The 22943-nt window shown below is 33.5% G+C and overlaps 1 protein-coding gene across 2 annotated transcripts in view; it reads left to right on the top strand.

Annotated features, from left to right (window-relative positions):
- Positions 1 to 22943, top strand: part of LOC111057049 (protein yippee-like 1) — a 225857-nt gene that overhangs the window by 168041 nt on the left and 34873 nt on the right. For both annotated transcript variants that reach the window (XM_039436908.1, XM_039436909.1), the window contains exon 3: positions 13634 to 13776. In XM_039436908.1, the coding sequence (XP_039292842.1) occupies positions 13634 to 13776 (143 nt within the window). The remainder of the gene's footprint in view (positions 1 to 13633; positions 13777 to 22943) is intronic.

Genomic DNA, 22943 nt, shown 5'->3' with positions numbered 1-22943 from the left:
ACTAGTATCTAGAATGTTATCAATGGATGAGGTAGTTTGACAATATCCAGTCATTTCCATTCAATTTCTCATCATTCTGAAAGTTTTCAACAAACGTAACGTTTCAAGTATTGTTAATCTCGATGATAAAATGATTATCAGAAACTATCAAAAAAGATTAAATAGTCAGCTATAGTGAGGTCCACGTTATAATGGCAGTGTAGAAAGATAGGAGAACAACGTTGCCGATCCTCTGTCATGTCAATGCCTTCTATAGACGGTAGCTGATACAGGTTTATTGATGCAATATTAACTGGTCATTCTCGTTTAAAATAATCAATTGTATTTTATTAAGCAAGAAATTATATTTTTCAATATTTTCATAATTAAAATGAAATATTTTGTTAATTAATTATGAATTCTACATTGATAAAAGACGATCTGGCAACAGAGCAAAGCGAGAAAGAGATAGCGCTATCTGCTTTGTTGAATGATAGACAAAGATAGCACTACCATTGATAATCCGACACTGCCATTATAACGTGGACCTCACTATAGTTTTTGTTTCTGTTACTGGATCTCTCTTGGTCATTTATATTGTACTACCCGTCAGTCTCTCTTCGCTCGCCATATCCGTCTAGCCAGGGGGCCCTCTGGCCCCCCCGACTGGATCGTCCAAAAATGAGATCAGCGGGCTCGCTTCGCTCGCCTGCATTTTTCATTTGAGCATGCTTCATTCCATCAGAAAGTCAAAGTACTGAGAAAACGCAGAAAAGCTATGAAAAACGTTGGAAAAATTTTGGGCGTATCTTTGATGAAATATTAAATAAGTCACCCCATCACAAAAATTTTAGACCCTAGCTAAGCCTCTGTACCAAATTTGAACGTTTTCTGTCCTATTACTTGATGAAAGAACTGAGAAAACGCAAAAAACCGCCAATTTTGGGCGTATCTTTGACGTTATTGCAAATTCCTTTTAACACAACATTATTACACCCTAGCTGAGCTTCTGTACTGAATTTGAACTTTTTCTGTTCATTTGTTCTCGATAAAGCTGAGAAAACGTTAAAAAACGCTGGAAAACGACGATTTTGGGCGTATCTTTGGATTTTTTTTCAAATCCGTTCATAGTGTGCCTCTAAAGGGCCAACTGAACATACCTACCAAATTTGAACGTTTTTGGTTCGGTAGATTTTTAGTTCTGCGAGTGAGTGAGTGAGTGAGTGAGTCAGTCAGTTAGTGAGTGCCATTTCGCTTTTATATATATAGATATTGCCGTAGAATAATTTGGATTCTACTCACCAAGGAATGATATTAAATCACTATAGATATCCCCTGCAATATTATCTGCATCGATAAACAATCTTTCTCGTGAAAAACGAGTGTAAAAACAGTGTTGCTTCCTTTATAATATCAGAATTTATGGCAACAAACAGTCCAAGATGTAAAGAAAATTGCGGAAATCTGTAAATTTCCAGCGTTTTGATATTATAAGATAGGACAGGAAAATATTACAAGCTCTGAGCGCCCAGAAATTGGTCTTTGGTCGAGATTTCTTGCCATATTTTTTATTGTCTCAACAATCTTCAGTCGATTCCACTCCGAGTTTAAATCAGCGTGAATTGTTTTCGCCAAAATAACGGAGCCTGTAGCAAGAAATAAATTGTGTAGGATGATTCGTTCGTTTGAAGCTGGAATTCCCAACCTGTTTAAAATGCGGTAAACCGATGAGACTTGTTTTCTTCAGAATTCTGATGGAAAGTGGGTAAGATTTAAAGAATTTGTGAAGCTTATTTCCTGAGTGAAGGGATTAATATGGATATTAGACATACAAATTGAAATTCACTTCAGAAACTAGTTAAAACTGCTGGGACAAGTAACAGTAGAATTATTAACATATTCAAATCAAATCAAATAGCTTTTTATTTTGAATTAAAAAGACTAAGAAATTGTCAATAATCACAGATTTATTGATACTTAGAAAGACCGGTTTCGGTTATTACACTCTGATGAACATAATCAGAGATTGGCAATGGTGTAATAACCGAAACCGGTTTTTCTAAGTATCAATAAATCTGTGGTTTTTGACAATTTCTTAGTCTTTTTCATTCAATATGAATAATTACCACAATATCAACTTCTCAACTACACAAAAAGTAGCTTTTTATTCACATAAATCATGTACAACTTTATAAAATTCATTTTGAAACATGAATTAGGAATTAGAAAACATGAATTAAATTAAACTTGAATTTTAAAAAACACTTTTGAAGTGAAAATACACTTACTTTTGTAGTGACGATCGTTTCGACCTGTTGTTGGTCATCATCAGACTGTCTGACAGTTGTCTGTTGTCTGACAGTTGTCTGTTGTCTGACAGTTGTCTGTTGTCTGACAGTTGTCTGTTGTCTGACAGTTGTCTGTTGTCTGACAGACTGTTCACAGTCTGATGATGACCAACAACAGGTCGAAACGATCGTCACTACAAAAGTAAGTGTATTTTCACTTCAAAAGTGTTTTTTAAAATTCAAGTTTAATTTTAACAGTGAAAAAGTATGGATATACAACAGATGAATTAAATATTTATGAATAAAACATTTGAACATGAATTAGGACTTCATGGAGGAATTGATAAACATCTCAAATAATAATCAAATCAAGTTGATAATTAAAACAACTGACCTCTGGAACAAGACTAGCAAAAATCGGAAAAGAGATCTGAATTTCGAATTGTAGATGATTCATGTTCAAATACAGAAAGTCTTTATCTCTGAGCTCCCAATCATTAGTGAATAAAAGGAGGATTTCCAAATTAAACTAGGTTTCCCAAACCAAATTTTCCAAAATTATCAACAACTTGATTATTTTGTAATATTTATTTATTTATTTATTCATTTATTTATTTATTTATTTATTTATCTATTTATCTATTTATTTATTTATTTATTTATTCATTCATTTATTATTCATTTATTCATTTATTCATTTATTCATTTATTCATTTATTCATTTATTCATTTATTCATTTATTCATTTATCATTTATTCATTTATTCATTTATTCATTTATTCATTATTCATTTATTCATTTATTCATTATTCATTTATTCATTTATTCATTATTCATTTATTTATTTTTTATTCATTTATTTATTTGTGGACAGAATCACAAATCATATAAATATGATTAGGAAGGAACAACAGGCTTGGCCCAAATCTATTCCATTCCCAAATTTTGATAAATTAATAAAATGTCCAAAAAATAGGTTATGTTTCTACTGTAAAACGTTCAAGTTCAATTTTATCAAGTGAATATGCAATTGATATTCTCAATTAGGCTCATTAGAGCAGAAAAATGACCATTCAAGGATAATTCATTCACATTTACATGGTAATGATTACGCAATTGAATTGATTGAGGTACGCAACTTGAGACAAATCAATAGTTTGCTTTTTCATTGTTTCAATCGAAAGTTCCCACGTTTTCACTAGTCTGTGGGCCAATATTCAAATTAATTGTGTTAAGGTTAGCAGTATTATACTGTGTTACTGGTTACGTTAATACTATCCTAATGCATTTGCAGTAAACAAACAAAAATGTAGAATTATTCATTTCAAATTTTGAAATTCTTGGGCTGATGAAATTGGTATTGAGGCCCCATTCTGAAACTGTTCACAAGCTTAATATTCTGAGTGAATAATTTAATCATTTAATTTCATTTATTCATAGACAATAGATACAATGCAGGTAAAAACAACAGGCATTCGCCCAAAACTGCTTTAAACCTCAATTTGGAATACACAGTCTGGAGGTTATGTAAATGATAACTTAATTCACACACTATTTTGAGTCCAAAAAATGTATGTACTACAATAATTTCAAATTTATCGGATTAATTAGTTTCAAAATACAAATCCAAACAAAAATCTTCTTTCACAATCACAAAAAATATTAAAAGTTTCTGTAAGTTAATATTCATGTTGCAGTTATCAACATTCAAGCCTGGTTTTCATTAGTAGATTTAGTGGTAGAGTTCCCTGGGCAAGTACTAACTATCTTGTGAACTCTCCCAATGAAAACGTTCATAGTAGAGTACTAGTTTTTAGTAGAGTAGAGAGGGATAGCAACGTGGGATAGTACTCTAGCACTTGCCTTCACCCACCACCGCTTCTCACTCTCCTCTACCACTAATGAAAACAGTCTCGAGCTAGTAGAGTAGAGTCACTCTAGAGTAGAGAACATGACATTTTCAGGTTAGTTCTGTTCACTAGGCAACACTCTTTACCTACTATTCTCAATTGTAGTGAAAACAGTTACTTGACCAAGTAGGTAGAGTAGAGTTAGCTCGGTAGAGTCAGTATGCCAGTTACTCGACCACTAACTCTACTAGTGAAAATCAGGCTTCACAGTTTTAAATACACTAACAAATTTTGTTCATTTGTTTCCATTATAATATAGTGTTAGTATTTATTTATTTACAATGCAAATGACACTAATGTAATAACATTGAAAGATAAAATAATAAGGTAGTCCTTGTGCTATTTTTCTTCCAAATTTATAGGTGACAAAGTCCAATATAAGGTTAGAATTTCACGTGTACAATTTTTATAAAATTTTGGTCCAAAATAAACATTAAAACTATAAATTTTGAATTTAGATGCAAAATTGTATGAATTTAGTATGCAATGGGTCTTGCAAGATCTGGGAATACATTGTCATAAAGAATAAATAAAGAACGAGAAAACAAAACAAAAAAAAGAATCAATAAAGAGATTTTGAATATTTAGTAATTATGGTATCTTTATCAAGTAGGTTTAATCCATAGATTAAATAATGCTCTTGTGGCATATAGTCTACTACTCCCACATACTCCTACAGGGCATCATTTACAGATGTACGATGTTGCTTCATTTTTTAGAAAACGGAGGTAGCTTTCCCGGGCATTGGCGTTTTCCCCACTGGTTAGTGTCGGTTGAGTATGAAAATTCTACCGCTTTTCCTGACATCACCCGTGGGAAATGCGCATTTAATTTCGGGAGAGCCGAGACCTCGAGGGTGCTCGAACCCAGGTAACTGTCGATACGCATTCAATAAACCGTTCATTGGGTTGTTGCTACACTTCGACCTTCAACCCTCCAAGCTCCCTCCATCTATCCAAATGGACTGATGTAAAAAGGTCAGCTTAGATGAGGGGTGAGGACTGGAGTTGTAAATTTTACTTTTCGAATTATGCTGCCTCCGGAACTAGGATGCGAGTCTTTTGAATATTTTATTTACAGACAGTTTTTTCAGTCTCCCAGTCAAATGTGCGTAGGTTTCTCATCAATTTTTATCTACATACTTTTATTTGGTCTTCCAGTCAAATGTATGTAGTTTTCTCATCAATTTTATTTATTTTTGTATCATGTAGCCTACTCCATCTGTCTCGTTTCAGTTTGGATCTACTTTCTCCACAATCAGATACAATTTTCTACAGGGTGTTTAAGAGAATCGGGAAATTTTAAAGTTAAATAGTTTCAAGTAAAACAAATCTATAAATAAAGTTTTTCATATGATTCAATAGTAAAAATAATGCAGTTTTAGAATAAATAATACCGTAACATTTATTTTTTGAAGATGACATCTTGCAGGTGTATTCCTTTTCTACGCAAACATTCCTGTAGTCTCTTCATCATTGTCCATGGTTTGACCATAGAGAAACATAAGTAGATATCCCATGGTATAATGAGCTAATGTCGCAACTTTTACTGTTATCTCAAGCCGATTACTATCGATTATTGTCGATTATTACTGTTTTGTTGGGGTGAGAGTGTATGAAAGGCACAATATGAGAGACTACCAGTGTCACACAGCTTCAAGCGAAAGAACTACTTGGACTATCGGCTTGAGATAACAGTAAAAGTTAAGACATAAACTCCCTATATCATGGGATATCTACTTACACTATTGTTTCTCTATGGTTTTACAACTGGAATTTGAAATTGCTTCTCGAATCTTGGCTTTCAATTCTTCCTTTGTTACAGAATTGAAAGCCAAGATTCGAGAAGCGATTTCAGAAATTCCAGTTGTAATGTTACGTCAAACCATGGACAATGTGATGAAGAGACTACAGGAATGTTTGCGTAGAAAAGGAACACACCTGCAAGATGTCATCTTCAAAAAATAAATGTTACGGTATTATTTATTCTAAAATGACATTAGTTTTACTATTGAATGATATGAAAAAATTTATTTATAGATTTGTTTTACTTGAAATTATTTAACTTTAAAAATTTCCCGCTTCTCTGAAACACTCTGTACTATGTGAAGACATAATCTATTGACAAAATATTTGAACCCAATTATAACTTTTACACATATAGTGAGGCTCAAGTTATAATGACAGCATTGGTGTTGCTATCATTGTCTATCATTCGACAAAGCAGATGAATCTATCCTTTTCTAGCTCCGCAACCTGGCCAGATATTTCTTTAACAATGTAGACATTTTATGGATCCACAAAATGTTTAATCTCAATTATCAAAACTTGTTCTTCAATCATTGAAAATAAGATTTTGACGGATAAAATATCATTGACTATTTTAAACAAGAATGAACAGTTGACATTAAAACAACAGATATACCAGTATCAGCTATCCTCTTTAGAAGGCAGTGACAAGGCAGAGAATCAGCAACACTGTTCTCCTATCTTTCTCCAGTGCCATTATAACGTGGACCTCACTATAGAAAAAGTATTGGAATTTGGAATTTGAAACTGATGAGAAAAATCGGAAGAACGGTCAATGCTCTGGCTCCTAGTTTGGTTACAAATTTTAGGTTATCTACGGATAGGAAGTAATCAGGCGATTTTCCAGTTTCCTTGAAACTTTTCACGGTTTTCAGCTGCTTTAGCGAGGTCAGGCAGGTCCATTGACCGCTGGGTTCGAAGGTCAACACGATCCTGACCGCTGGACGCTTATACTGACCGCTGACTGACCGTCGACATGAAAGCAACGATAGTTTATAGAATAAAGTATATAGTAGGCCTATATAGTCTATAGTATTTAGTTTATTGACCGAGCAAAGTGACTGTTTGGCATTTCTCTTAATGTTTAAATGTTTGAATGTTTATATGTTGCGCATTCACGGCGAAACGCAGTAATACATTTTCATGAAATTTGACAGGTATGTCCCTTTTTGAATTGCGCGTCGACGTATATACAAGGTTTTTTGAAATTTTGCATTTCTAGGATAATATAAAATGAAAAAGGAGCCTCCTCTTCTGTATGTCAATATTAGAGTAAAAATCAGACTATAGAATTATTCATCATAAATCAGCTGACAAGTGATTACACAGATGTGTGGAGAAGTCAGCCTGTTGCTTTAATTCCATAAGGTCTATATTTTCAATCAGGTACTTGTGGATGAGAATACTGCGTGAAGTCTACTGTTCACAGAACTAATAGTAACGTAGACCTCACTATGGGTAGATAATACGAAGGTATTACAAAGATGATAGACAAGGATAGCAACACCAATGTTAACCAAATACTGTCATTATAATGTGGATCTCACTCTAGGAAGATGATACAAAGATGATACAAGGATAGCTACACCAATGTTAATCAAATACTGCCATTATAACGTGGACCTCACTATAGCACCAATCAGCTCTGTGAAGAAGCTATGGCGAGGAGTGATAGCTCAAGACTCGAGGTGTGAATTTCAAGAAGAAAACCCTCCAGGTGTGAATAGTGAGGAAGAAAATCGTGGACCTCGAGGCGTGCCAGATAAAAAGAGTGATCTTTGGGATCTTTCTCTCCGTTCCAGCACGAAGTAAAAAACAATAATTTTCTTATTTTGTGGTTCTTACGTGCACGCAATCCAGATAATCAGCTGGCGACATGCGAAGATATTGTGCCTTCTTGTGACGTCAACAAATGGCACTCGGCACAAAGATTGGCGCCTCAAGAACAGAGTATAGAAACATAGAAATCAGTGGAGAATTCAGAGAGTAATCATAGACAAATGATTAACGCGGTATCTATAATCCATGATAGAATATATTAGGAATCTTCTTATATATTTTAGGAATCTACTTCACTTATATGGGCCACATTATCCTATACGAGAAACTTCTGTTTATATGTTTATATGTTTATATGTTCAGATGTTTATATGTTTAGATGTTTGGATGTTTATATGTTTGTATTTCACCGAATTTCGAAAACGGCTCTAATGATTCTCACGAAATTCAGAACATAATATGTCTATAATATAAAGATTCGATTGCACTAAGTCTCATCCCTGGGAAAACTCGCTGAAGAACATTAAAAGGATAATTATTAAATAAAAGGCCTTCTTGTCAATTGGTGTTGTTACAGTGTCGTGTTGTAGATTGGTTTTGGTTCAGTAGGTGTTGGTCACTAGGATTACAAGAGCTAGTTTATGTGTGTGGGACTGTGTCAAAATTATGACTCAGCTGTTGAACTTTTGTAATAATTCAATCAGGTACTTAGTACCGGTTGCAAAAAAGCGGGGTTATTTTCAATCCTGATTAATTCCAGTAGAACCATCTTTTTGAAAAATGGTCTTCTCTGATTTGGTTCACGTGAAGTTTATCAGAATTAGAATTTAACCGGCTTTTGTGCAACTGGGCTTTCATGAGGGAAATCTTTGCATTCCTCTGGGAATTTACTGTGATTAGATAGAACATTTATGTATGATTGTTATCATAATTTCTTCTTTCGTAATAAATTGTTTATACTTTTGTACTCCAGAGCGAAGCTCGGTCCCCGATATTTCAAATCAATAAAAACAATATAAAGCTTGTTGTATCCTTCTATTAAAACTTTTCAACGACTAGTTTCATATTCAAATGGTCAAAGTAGGTCGAACCTAGTCGTCAAAATACAAGTTTTTATATTGATTTTTATTGATGTATTAGAGTATGATGAATTTCTACTCAGGATTATTATAGTTGAATATTCTAATCCAGTTTTTTCACAAACCAGAGAAATCAGTATAGAAATTAGAGTAATCATAGACAAATTATTACCACGGTATCTTTACTCTATGATAGAATGAATTGTATGTAGAGAATGAATTTCTAATTGAAAATCACATAGTTGAATTCTATTCCAGTTTCTGGTCCTTCGAAATCACTTTGGAAAATAATGTGTTTCCTCCATTTATAAACAGAAAATTCAACTTAATATCTTGTAGGCGAAATAAACCCTTTTACAAAGCTGTGCAAAGGCTAAAAATAAACTTTCTACTGGTGATATTTTTCAAAGTTTTTCTATTTGTATACTATCAAGATATCAAAATTAAAAAGCTTTCTCAGAAAAAAAAATTTCCGATCATTAATTTTTAAGATATGAACGCCTAAATTTGAATTTTTGGGACAGAACATTCCAAATACGGTAAGAGATAAATCCATGAGATTTAGAGGATAGAGATTCTTCATGATATTGTTGATCTAGTAAAACAAAAATTTTCTGAAACTATAAATTTTTAAGAAAGTTATCCAATTTCCAAAATTGACCAAAAATAACTCAACTGAAAGTTATTTTTTGTCATTTTTATTAAATTGAATAACTTAATCAAAAATTGATAGTTTAAGAAAATTTTTGTTTTACTAGATCAACAATACCATAAAGAATCTCTATCCTCTAAATCTCATCGATTTATCTCTTACCGAATTTGAAATGTTCTGTCCCAAAAATTTAAACTTTAGGCGCTCATATCTCAAAGCGTAATGATCGGAAAAAAATATTTTCCTGAGAAAAAGTTTTCATTTTGATAGCTAAATAGTAAACAAATTGAGAAACTTTGAAAAATATCACCAGTAGAAAGTTAATTTTTAGCTTTTGCACAGCCTTAAATTGTTTTGAGCTGAGCCTTTTGATCTCTCAGTCATAACTGTATGGATTTTGACTGTGATGAATAAATAATTTAATGGATGAGTAACTAAATAGATTACTGTGGCAACTGAAATATCTATGAATAAATAATGCACTTCATAAATAAATAAGTAAGTAAATAGATAACTGTGGCAACTACGCCATTGACGGCAACTCCAATAGTACAGACAAAATAACTCCGGGACAAGTCACTTTCAAAAGTGAAAAACTACGGCAGACATAGAGAAGAGAAATTGAAAACGACTTTTGTGAACAGAAAGAGAAAATGAGGAGCGTGAAAAACGTGATGTCTAGATTTTCTTTGTGGATGGAAAAGCGTTGCCGACTTGAATGACAGCTGAGATTGTCTAGGATTGTCTAAGATTGTCTAGGATAGGCACTGCAACATTGTCTGTCAGCTGAGTGGCTGGCAACAATGTATAGAATAGTCCCACAATGTATAGAGCAAAGTATAGAGCAATCTAGATGGAAAATTACATCCAACACAGCTTCAGTCTTCTCCTTCAGTGATGTCCACGTTATAATGGCAGTATTTGATTAACATTGGTGCTGCTATCCTTGTCTATCATTCGACAAAGCAGATAGCGCTATCGCTTTCTAGCTCTGCAACGTTGCCAGATCGTTTCTTCACAATGTAGAAGTATTACTATTGTTAAAAAATGTATCTTTGGTGAAAGATGATTATTCAATCATAGAAAAATTTATTTTCTTGACAAAATATATTTGATTATTTTGTACTAGATAGCGCTATACTTTTCTAGCTCTGCAACGTTGGCAGATCGTTTCTTCACAATAAAGAAATATAATTGATTAACAGAATGTCTTATCTCAGTATGAAAGCTACTAGTAGCTCTGTGAACAGAAGACCTCAAGCAGTATTCTCATCCACAAGTACCTGATTGAAACTGTAGACCTTACAGCAATAGACTGGCTTCTCCACACATCTGTGTAATCACTTTTCAGCTGATTTATGATGAATAATTCTATAGTCTGATTTTTACTCTAATATTGGCGTATGAAGGAGGCTCCTTTTTCCTTTTATATCATACTTGAAATGCAAAATTTCCAAAAACCTTGTATATACGTCGAGGCGCAATCAAAAAAGGAACATACCTGTCAAATTTCATGAAAATATACTACCGCGTTTCGCAGTAAATGCGCAACATATAAACATTCTAACATTAAGAGAAATGCCAAACCGTCGACTTGAATCTTAGACCTCACTTCGATCGGTAATTATTTAATAATTGAAAAATGTATTTCGTTGACGAATCAAATATAGTTCATTATTTTGTACAAGAATGAACAGTTGATATTACATCAGATATACAGGTATCCTTTATAGGAGGCAGTGACAAGGCAGAGAATCGGCAACGCTGTCCTCCTATCTTCCTCCACTGTCATTATAACGTGGACCTCACTATAGCATGTACAATCTCAGCGTAAACTCCTCCAATTTTAGATGGTGAAAGTCTATAGAATTCAGCGTTGTCTGGATAGTTTTGCCTGTCTTCTAATAATAGTCCTGTCACTGTATAGAGATACAATCTAGTAATAAATGCCTTGTTGTCAATAATTGGTGTTGTTACAGTATCGTGTTGTAGATTGGTTCAGTAGGTGTTGGTCACTAGGATTACAAGCTTGAGACTCGAAGTGTTTCGATTTATGTATAGTTCCTGTAGAGTTTGTATTTGACGAAAGTAATCCAAAGTTACGAAAGTAAGTGTTTGAATGATTGTATATTTTTTTAGAGTTTGAAGAGCTAGTAAGTGATGAAAAGACTTGAAGTGTTTTGATTTGTGTGCAGCTTTTGAGAAGTTGGTAAGGGACAATTAGAATCAAAGTGTCTGGATGTTCGTATGGTTTTTGTAGAGTTTGTAAGTGAAAAAAGTAATCCAAAGTTACGAAAGTGAGTGTTTTGAATGATTGTATAGTTTTTTCAGAGTTTAAAGAGCTTGTAAGTGATAAAGAGACTCAAAGTATTTTAATTTGTGTATAGCTTTTGTGAAGTTTGCTAGTGATGATAAGAATCAGAGTTTTTAGATGTTCGTATGGTTTTTATCAAGTTTGTAAGTGAAAAAGCAACTCGAAGTGTTTCAGTTATTTTATAGTTTTTGTAGAGCTTATAAATGACAAAGAGACTCCGAAGAGTCTCAAATTCAAAGACTTGAATTTCTGTAGGGCTTGGTTGTGTTTTCAGTGAAAACTTCTTTAGACGGTGAATTCTACGTCACAGAAAATACTGTTTTTTAATTTTGGTAATTGATATGATATCTTGTCATCATGAGTAAGAAGTCAAAAAGCAGCTTAAGATTATTATTTTTGAATTTCTTGGTCCATTAAAACAGTTTTCATCGGGTTTCAAGACTGCTTATGGTCAGAATACATACCTTAACGATGGTATGCGTTCCATCAATGGATGGTACCATTCAATCAATCAATCAAACAAATTATTTATTGTCACACAACATTAAAATGTTACAACAACGTCATTAATAACACAGAAAACATCAATTTAAAAAATCTATTACAAAGAAATCTTCAACTTTATATAAACATTCATTGACCAGTACTTTTTTCAAATATTTACAGTAACTATTAAAGCTCATTCTTTTGATATTTTCAGGCAAAGCGTTATAAAGTTTTATTGACATGTATTGCCAGTTTTTTGAGAACTTGTAATTGGCAATACTCGACTCTTATATTATTCCTATGTCTAGTGTTATGTTGGTGTATCCTACAGTTAACATCATATTCATTTTCAGTTTTCTTCACTGAAATCAAGCATGACAATACATACAAAGATTAATACATCTCTATTGATTTTTATTCTTTATTGATTCATACAATGAGTACATCATAAAAATGATAGGGAGAGAAAAAAATAAGGTAACCTTGTGCTATACCTCTCACAAATTTAGATAACCTAACACATAGTCTGAAATAGGTTTGTTCACTTCACAAAATTTTCAGTCCTTTATTCATTTAATCTATTAATCTATTTTTAGGATGAATAAGTATGTTGTTGATGTTTTCAATGTTGTGTTAAGAAAGACCAAGTGATGCTTTTGGTTAGAATACGTGTTTGAGGCATGTCACATTTTCGGGATGAAAATGGATAAATATTGATAAAATTGTTGTGTTTAGGAGCACAAAGTGGTTCTTATGCTTAGAATCCGTTAGAACACATATTTGAGGCATGTCATATTTATTATTGAAACATGTCTTTTCAGGATGAGATGAAATGAGACGAATATTGGTAGAACTTTTGTCAAATTAGCTGAATATCAATTTAAAAAATTGTGTTTAGGAGGACACAGTTATGCTTTTGGTAAGAATACGTACTGTTTAAAGCACGTCACATCTTCAAAGCATTTCTTTCCAGAATGGAATGAGATAAATATTGATTTAATTTTTGTCAAATTAGATGAATATTAATGATAAAATTCGTGTTTAGGAGGGCAGAGTGATGCTTACGGTTAGAATACATACTTTAGGAATGCCACATTATTAATAGGCATGCATTTTCAGGATGAATTGAGATTAATATTGATTAAACTGTTGTAAACTTAGTTTAATATTAATTAAAAATTTGTTTTCCAGGAGGGCAGAGTGATGCTTACGGTTAGAATACATACTTTAGGAATGCCACATTATTAATAGGCATGCATTTTCAGGATGAATTGAGATTAATATTGATTAAACTGTTGTAAACTTAGTTTAATATTAATTAAAATTTTGTTTTCCAGGAGGACAGAGTGATGCTTATGGCAGTGGGACTGGGGTCACGATGGTGAAAACGTTCCAGGCTTATCTGCCCCATTGTCACAGAACCTACTCTTGTATACACTGCCGGGCTCATCTCGCCAATCACGACGAGCTCATATCCAAGGTACATATCCTACCATGCATAAACTACTGTTTCATTCACATTCAAGTGGCAGTGTTACTCATAATGCTTCAATAATAGTCATGTAGCAGTACGAAAATCCCAATTTAATGCTGTAAATCACCCCGAAGACTCACCCGCTGTTTACCCTGCATCTAGCTGTTTACCCTGTTGTCAATATTTGTAGTAGCAGAAGTCTTCGGGGTGATTTACAACATTTAATTGGGATTTTCGTTTAATATGAATTTATTATACATTGTAATTTATTTATTTATTTACTCTTATGGCTTTTATCGGCAGAGAGATCCTTTCGGATGTTCTGCCTTGCCGTATTACCCAATGTCATTTCCTATCAACACTCAAGTTTATAGGTTATGTTTTGGGTTCTTCATTTTTCTCACTAAAAATTTGCACTTTCACTTCCTGAGTTCCTATTTTATACATTTTAAAATCAAGAAAACTATTTTCAAACACAAAATTACATTTAAAAAGCAAAAACTATAAAAATGTTGATGATAATATTGAACTGAAAATTTCACATTACAATTTTTTCCATGGCAACCAAAAGCTGGCTTGATTCCATCAAGTAATTCCATACATTGTAATGTTTCTTTGCTCATATTATAATTAAAAAATATTATATATTTCTTTTCTCACATTACCGAAAACCTACTCGTGAGTTCCCAAATTCAATGTGTATTATAAACATTTTGGCTTATTCGTAGTCTGGTTAGAATAATCTATATATATAAAAGCGAAATGGCACTCACTCACTCACTCACTCACTCGCATAACTAAAAATCTACCGGACCAAAAACGTTCAAATTTGGTAGGTATGTTCAGTTGGCCCTTTAGAGGCGCACTAAGAAATCTTTTGGCAATATTCCAACTCTAAGGGTTGTTTTTAAGGGTTTAAAGTTCGTCTTTTAGCATGTATATTCTTCTTCTCCCAATCTCTTAATTAGAATTGAAATTTCCATATCATATGTTACTATAGAACTATAATCTAGATAGAGTACCTCTTCGAAACAGTTGTTAACTGGCAACTAAATCAATAATTTTGTCAGGTTGGCATTAAGTTGAGTTGATTTTGTTAGGTTGGCACCAAGTTGAAGATTTAAATGAATTTATCGCGGAAAAATTGATTGGGCACTGCTACTTCAATCCTGGGAATATTATATTACTAGCCGTCAGGCACGCTTCGCTCGCCATATCTGTTTAGCCAGACGTTTAGTCTGGACCCCCGACTGGATTGTCCTATTATAATATGATAAAAATGAAAAAATGCAGGCGAGCGAAGCGAGCCTGCTGATCTCATTCTTGGATGATCCAGTCGGGGGTCCAGGGGGCGGAGCCCCCTGGCTAGACGGATATGGCGAGCGAAGCGAGCCTGACGGCTAGTTACTAATAAACCACCAACCCCTTTCTTTCTCAAAAACGATCACTAGTCCAATCTAAGCCTCATTTCAGTAACATAATGTTCTCAAAACGCAGTATCAATCTATGTCAAAATTACAAAAACATCCAATTTAGAACTCTGTTTTTTGGATTAATCTTGATAATTCTATTTTCATATTTTCCACTCCTAATCTTTCTGCTCTAAATCATTCTTATCTCATGAGCTCTCATTAATTATCTTCTGTCTCAATATACTCATAGAGAACGTGTTTTGTATAGATCCATTCTGAACTAAGAAGTATAAAATTGTGTACTTATGCGTAAATCTTATAATATATTCAACTTCTAACAATATTGAATAAAAAAGACTTAGAAATTGTCAAAAATCACAGATTTGTGAGAAGACAGTTTTGGGCTATGCCTGTTGTCTTCTCCCATCATATTATATTATTATAATTATGATCTGTAATTGCCAATGAAATAATAATAATAAATTTAAATCTGTGGTTTTTGACAATTTCTTATTCTTTTTCATCCAATATGAATAATTACCACCATATCAACTTCTCAACTACACAAAAAGTTCTAACAATATATTCAGAGCACTATAAAAATTGCACTATGAGAAAGCACTATATACGAATATGGTATCGTGATGTCCACGAAATAATGTCAATGTAGAAAAGAAGGAGAACAGCTTCACCGATTTCCTGCCTTGCCACTGCCTCCTACAGAACCTCCTACAGAACTGGTACCGGTTTATCTAATGAAATATCAATCATTATTCATTCTTGTGAAAAATGATCAATAAATTTATTCTATATAATTATTATTTAACGAAAATCCTAATTAAATGCTGTACATCACCCCGAAGACCTCTGCTACTGCAGACATTGACAACAGGGTTAACAGCTAGATGGAAATTCAATGTCTGCAGTAGCAGAGGTCTTCGGGTGATGTACAGCATTTATTTAGGATTTTCGTTAAATAATAATTATATATTAATTAGCATTTGAATAATGCATTCTCTATTAAACTTATTCTATTGGTCAAGTATTTTTAATGATTTAATGTTAAGTTCTCATTATTGAAATTGAATGTAATGTTAATTATATTTCTATATTGTTGATTGAAAAACGATCTTGCAACTTTTCGGAGGTAGAGATAGCGCTATCTGCTTTGTTGAATGATGGACAAGGATAGCTTCACCAATGTTGATCAAAAAAAGCCATTATAACGTGGACCTCACTATATAGTGTAATGAGCCATCTCAATATAGATGATGGCTTGTTGATCTATTCCGAGCTGCGATGTATATAATTGTGTACTTCTCAATATTTGCAGTTGAGAAATAAAGTACTTCTTAATTGTATTTTGAAAAGTGAGAGTGACATAACCAACTTTTTGATTTGGACAGTATATAGTATAAATTGGAAATGGGACAGTTTTGGGCATGAGCCTGTTGTGCCTTTCCTCATGTTAAGTATTTGTACACAATGTGATAAATATGAATATAATGAATAATGAGTTTGTGCGTGAATAATAATTGTAGCTTAATGCAATGTCTAAAATGTATCAATAATATCGCTACTCCATTGATATATCTAGCCTTCATGAGATATATATTTAATGTATCAACTACTTACAACCTTTCCAGAGCACTATAGCACAGAATACATAACAATGATAAGTGTTCTTTACTCCGTGACTATATTGAATTCCACTTTGTAATGGCTGTGAACAATTGTCAATAGTGTTGCTATCCTTGTCTGTCATTCAACAAAGCAGATAGCGCTATCTCTTTCTCGCTTTGTCTGTTGCCAAATCGGGTTTTAACAATGTAGAAATATAATTAATCAACAAAATATTTAATCTTGATTATGAAAATTCATTGAAAAATATAATTTCCCACTTGATAAATTATAATTTATTATTTTTAACGAGAATCAACAGTTAATATTATATCAATAAACCCTTAGTTATCCTCCATAGAAGGCATTGACAAGACAGAGGATCGGCAACGTTGCTCTTCTATCTTTCTCCACTGACATTATTTATTCATTCATTAATTTACATTAACCAATGCACAAATCAAACACATGATTAGAAAAGGTCCAACAGGCCTTGCCCAAAACTGTTCCCTTACCGAGTTTTAATAATAGTAAGCCAATGTCTAAAAGGTAGGTTATATTGCTTCACAACTTAACGTGGACTTCACTATAGGCCTGTAGGCCCCCTCATAATTGGCATTATAATAATCCTTTGGTAAATAGTGGAGCATCATCTCATTAGCCCAACTAAATCAGGCCAAAAAACTCAGAAGGTCTTCCTTCCTCGTTCAGCTTCATTAGTATTGGATTACCTAAAAGCTCGATAACAAGGAAAGACTGCTGCAAACCTTTTCCTTTGACAGATATTATTTAGAAAATATATACAAGTTTTTTCGGAGCCCAAGGCAGAACGGAAATCCAGTCTTTTAGATCCTATGGAACGTGATATTGTCTTGGAAAGCTGTGGGAACGAAACTTTGAAATTTTCAACCGTGTTTGTAGTGAACAACTGCAAGACTTAACCTATTTCGGACTATTTGTAACCTATCTAAATTTTGGAGAGAAATAGCACAAGGTTACCTTATTTTTTCTCACCCTATCATTTTGATGATGGACTTATTGTATGAATCAATAAATATGGAAATTACTGAGATATTGATATTTAAGAAACCAGCTACTTTCTTGTCAAATTCAAATGATTCAACAAAATTTAACAAACCTTTCTATTATCTGCTGCGTGCCTTGTCTTGGCCAATGGTAGTAGAGCTCAGTTTCTATTGGTCAACAGCTATCGACCAATCGTAGGGGTTCACCCAGACTATATATATTCTGATGCACAATTTATAAATTTACTAGAGATTGGTCAATCAGAATTTATGAGGCCGGCAATAAATCCTTACTTGAAAAATATGAACGAATGAAACAGTTACTACTCTCAACCAAGAGTCTTTATTGATAAAATTATAATTTCTACCTTCAATCCATATAGGAAGTATACTTTTTGTGTAGTTGAGAAGTTGATATTGTGGTAATTATTCATATTAAATGAAAAAGACTAAGAAATTGTCAAAAAACCACAGATTTATTGATACTCAGAAAGACCGGTTCCGGTGATAACCGGAAAGACCGGTGTAATAACCGAAACCGGTCTTTCTAAGTATCAACAAATCTGTGTTTTTTTAAAATTGCTTAGTCTTTTTCATTTATTTTTGTATACTTTATAAGGGTACAATACTATGCCAATGTGAACTAATAATCGAATACCATTATAGTTTTAGTTGAGGGTTCAAATAGGGTATAAATAGGTATCTAATAGAAGTAATATTTACGTTTTCCAAGTAATATCATATTTTCATTTATCTTTTTCATTCAATAGGAATTATAATTTATAAGGGTACTATGCCAATGTGAACTAATAATCGATTACCATATAGACTAGTTTTCAGTTGAGGGTTCAAATAGAGTATAAATAGGTATCTGATAGGAGTAATATTTACGTTTTCCAGGTAATATCATCGTTTCTGTTGACTGAACCAAACCAAACACATATTGGAAGATTGAACCATTTCCCTCAACCGTAATGGGGGGGGGAGAAGTACCCCCCTGGTTGTGGGTGACGACAAATATCCCCCCTCTACCTACTAACATGTTAGCGATCGATACAGTTGGGTTTATTACGTCATGAGTTTAACCCTTGTTAGAGTAAACAATCTTGATAACTTCCATAAGTGTTTAATCAATATAATAATATATTGCCCGAAGTTTGAATTTACTGGAGTCATTGAAAAATCCATGTCCCGGTTGCACGAAGGCTGGTTAAATTTTAACCGTGATTAATTTCATGAGAACCAATCAGATAAGACCTTGATTTCATCTTATAAGGGGACTGTTAATTAATGTGGTTTGTTATATAGGAGCAGACAGTGCACCACATTATATTTGAATGTGAGAGACGTGCCTACCCAGTACCTCCGTAAACAAACACAAAGCCATAGTGCATTCGTGTGACGTCAGCACAGGTAGGGCTCCTAAACCAATAAAAACAATAGCTGATATAGATCAGCTGAAATCAACGAATTTTTATTGGTGTACGAACCCTTCCTGTGCTGACGTCACACGAATGCACAACGGCTTTGTTTACGGAGGTAGTGGCCTACCTGGGCGAGGCTAACGACTTCACTGTAGCCAGTCCCCAGGCAATACAGTATATTTCATCCCTCGACGTGCACTTATAAAAGTGTGAAATTTTTAAATTTGACAAAAAATGCCATACGCTAAATAATATATAGGTATGTATTGTTTGTTCAGCTAAATTTGTTCAATTTTTAGTGCACAAATGAATATAAAATTTATATTTTTATCAAAATATAACCTCTGGTAACCTGACTGGTTCTCGTGGAATAAATCACGGTTAAAATGTAACCGGCTTTTGTGCAACCGGGCCTGTGTAAGTTACTTTAATTCTAATGCAATCTGGACATAACCTATGTATAATATTTGGACAATTTAAACTAAGTTAGGAAATTGAAGAAGTTTTGGGCAATAGCCTGTTTTTTTCTTTTCCGATCATTGTATTGTTTGTGCCAACCTAATAAATAAATAAATAAAAATCTGTTACACAACGGTAATGACATACACCCTCCAAAATTCAGAGAAATTTAGCCCCTTTGAATCCTATTGATTAGGAATATCAAAGGGATTGGTCTTTATTCGTCATTTACAAAATTGACATCTCAGTTTAATTTTCGAGTCTGGGTCAAAATTTTTATTTTTCGAGTCCCCCCCCTTTCAAAAATTTCAATGTCACAGTCTGGGTCAGGCCTTCCCCCTTATGGGCACCCCTGTCCTATAGAAGCAATACTAAAAATTGAACAAATTTAGCTGAACAAACAATACATACCTATATAACAAACTACATTAATTAACAGTTCCCTGCTATACTGAGGTCCACGTTATAAAGGCAGTGGAGGAAGATAGGAGAAAAGCGTTGCCGATTTTCTGCCTTGTCACTGCCTTCTATAGAGGATAGCTGATACCGGTATATCTAATGTAATATCAACTGTTCATCCTTCTCCAAGATAATCAATTTTATTTCATTCGTCAAGAAGTTTACTTTTCAATGATCAAATAGCAAAATTTAATATTTTTTTTTGAATATTTTGTTTAATTATACTTCCACATTGTTAAAAAACCATATAGCAAAGTAGGAGAACACCGTTGCTGATACTCTGCCTTGCCACTGCCTTCTATAGAGGATAGCTGAACCGTTATATCTGAATATTAACTGTTCATTTTTTCTTTCCTTGCCCTAATACCATAGGTAAGGAAAGTATTGCTTTCCGAAAAAAATTAAGGTACCCCAATTTCTAAATTTCTATACGTTTCAAGGTCCCCTGAGTCCAAAAAAGTGATTTTTTGGTATTGGTGTGTGTGTGTGTGTGTGTGTGTGTGTGTGTGTGTGTGTGTGTAAGAGTGTATGTGCGTCTGTGTACACGATATCTCATCTCCCAATTAACGGCATGACTTGAAATTTGGAACGTATGGTCCTTAGATTATAAGGATCCGATACGAACAATTTCGATCAAATACAATTCAAGATGGCGGCTAAAATGGCGAAAAGGTTGTCAAAAACAGGGCTTTTCGTGATTTTCTCGAAAACGGCTCCAACGATTTTGATCAAATTCATACCTAAAATAGTCATCGATAAGTTCTATCAACTGCCACAAGTCCAATAATTATCTGTAAAAATTTCTGGAGCTCCGCCCCATCAATACAGATAGATTCTCAATTATCTGGCTTCAGATACAATTGAAACAAAAAAAATCAAGTGGAGTAGATTGAGCATGAAAATCTCTACAATTAATGTTCAGTAACATTTTCACCTAAAATTGGAAATAAGCTTTAAATTAGAGAAAATGTGATTATTCAATTGCAAATTATTGTTGATTCTATTAAATCATTCACTATGAAGAGATAGCAGACCTCATGTGTGTCTCCAGCGTTGTTGCCCTGTCACCAGCTGGCTCAAATCTTTGAATAGTAAACTTGAGATGCGCGGGAACAGTAGCGTCAGGTGATCAATTTTCATAACGGCAAGGAAAGTTGTGTGAGTGCGCCACACCAGATTTTCAATTGTGTTTTTTGTTTATATTTTTGTTATTTTTTTAATTTTCAACCGGCAAAATTTAAAAATCTTAGTTTTCGTTGTTTTTGAGTGAAAATTAACCAAATTTTAGTAAAGTGAAATCATAACCCTATTTTGGACTTTTAAAATGTTACCTATCTAAATGTGGGAGAGAAATAGTACAAGGAGTATCCTTAGTTTTTCTCTCCCAATCAGTGCTTCTTTGTAAAAAATATAAATAAAAAAATTATAACGTGGATTTCACTACAGGTCCACCAATATCCTTCCTTGAATCTTCAAAAATACCCAAATTCTCAGACCCCTCTGAGGATCTTCAGAGCTCAACACACCACTTACTTCAAAATATTCTGATGACGTCATTCATTCTATGACGAGGTTCAAGCACTCTCGACCCGAATTCATACTTTCTTCTTTACACTTTCTCGCTTTTCACCTCTTCCTCACACTTTTCCGCTTTTCACCTTTTCTTTCGCACTTTTCTTCTTCAGTTGAAGTGGATTTTCCGCGACGCTCGAGTATCTTCTATCTTGGAAAAGTCCTCGTCAGCAAAACAGCATCCCTGAAACCCCGGCAGTCATCAAAGTATAGTCTGGTCCACGTTATAATGGCAGTACTTGACTAGTAGTTCTGTGAACAGTAGACCTCACGCAGTATTCTCATCCACAAGTACCTGATTGGAACTATAGACCTTATGGAAATACAGCAATAGACTGGCTTCTCCACACATCTGTGTAATCACTTGTCAGCTGATTTATGATGAATAATTCTATAGTCTGATTTTTACTCTAATATTGGCGTATGAAGGAGGATCCTTTTTCCTTTTATATTATCCTTCAAATTCAAAATTTCCAAAAAAACTTGTATATACGTCGACGCGCAATTAAAAAAGGAACATACCTGTCAAATTTTATTAAAATCTATTACCGCGTTTCGCCGTAAATGCGCAACATATAAATATATAAACATTCAAACATTTAAACATTTAAACATAAGAGAAATGCCAAACCGTCGACTTGAATCTTGGACCTAACTTCGCTCGGTCAATTAACATTGGTGTTGCTATCCTTGTCTATCATCCTTTCAACATCTTCGTATCATTTTCCTATAGTCAGTTCCACGTTATAATGGCAGTACCTACTTTATTAACATTGGTGTTGCTATCCTTGTCTATCATTCAACAAAGCAGATAGCGCGAACCTTTTCTACCTCCGCAAAGTTGCAAGATCGGTGTCGAATCATGTACAAATATAATTATTTAACAAAATGGTTATTCTCAATTATGAAAATTCATCATTCAATAACTATTTCCTTGACGAGTAAAATATTATTGATTATTTTAAACAAGAGTGAACAGTTAATATCAGATATACTGGTATTAGCTATCCTTTATGGGAGGTAGTGACAAGGCAGAGAATCGGTAAATTTGTTCTTCTATCTTCCTACATTGCCAGTGTAGCGTAGGCCTCACTATACCTCTATCAATCTCAAGTAAATGAATTTCTACATAAATTGATCGTAGATGAAATCGTTTAGAAATGAAAAAATGAAAATGTTTTATTGGCAGAAATTAATTGGCA

This window comes from Nilaparvata lugens, chromosome 10, assembly GCF_014356525.2.
Source record: "Nilaparvata lugens isolate BPH chromosome 10, ASM1435652v1, whole genome shotgun sequence".
NCBI classification, from domain to species: domain Eukaryota; kingdom Metazoa; phylum Arthropoda; class Insecta; order Hemiptera; family Delphacidae; genus Nilaparvata; species Nilaparvata lugens.
This window is presented reverse-complemented; position numbering and strand designations above follow the sequence as displayed.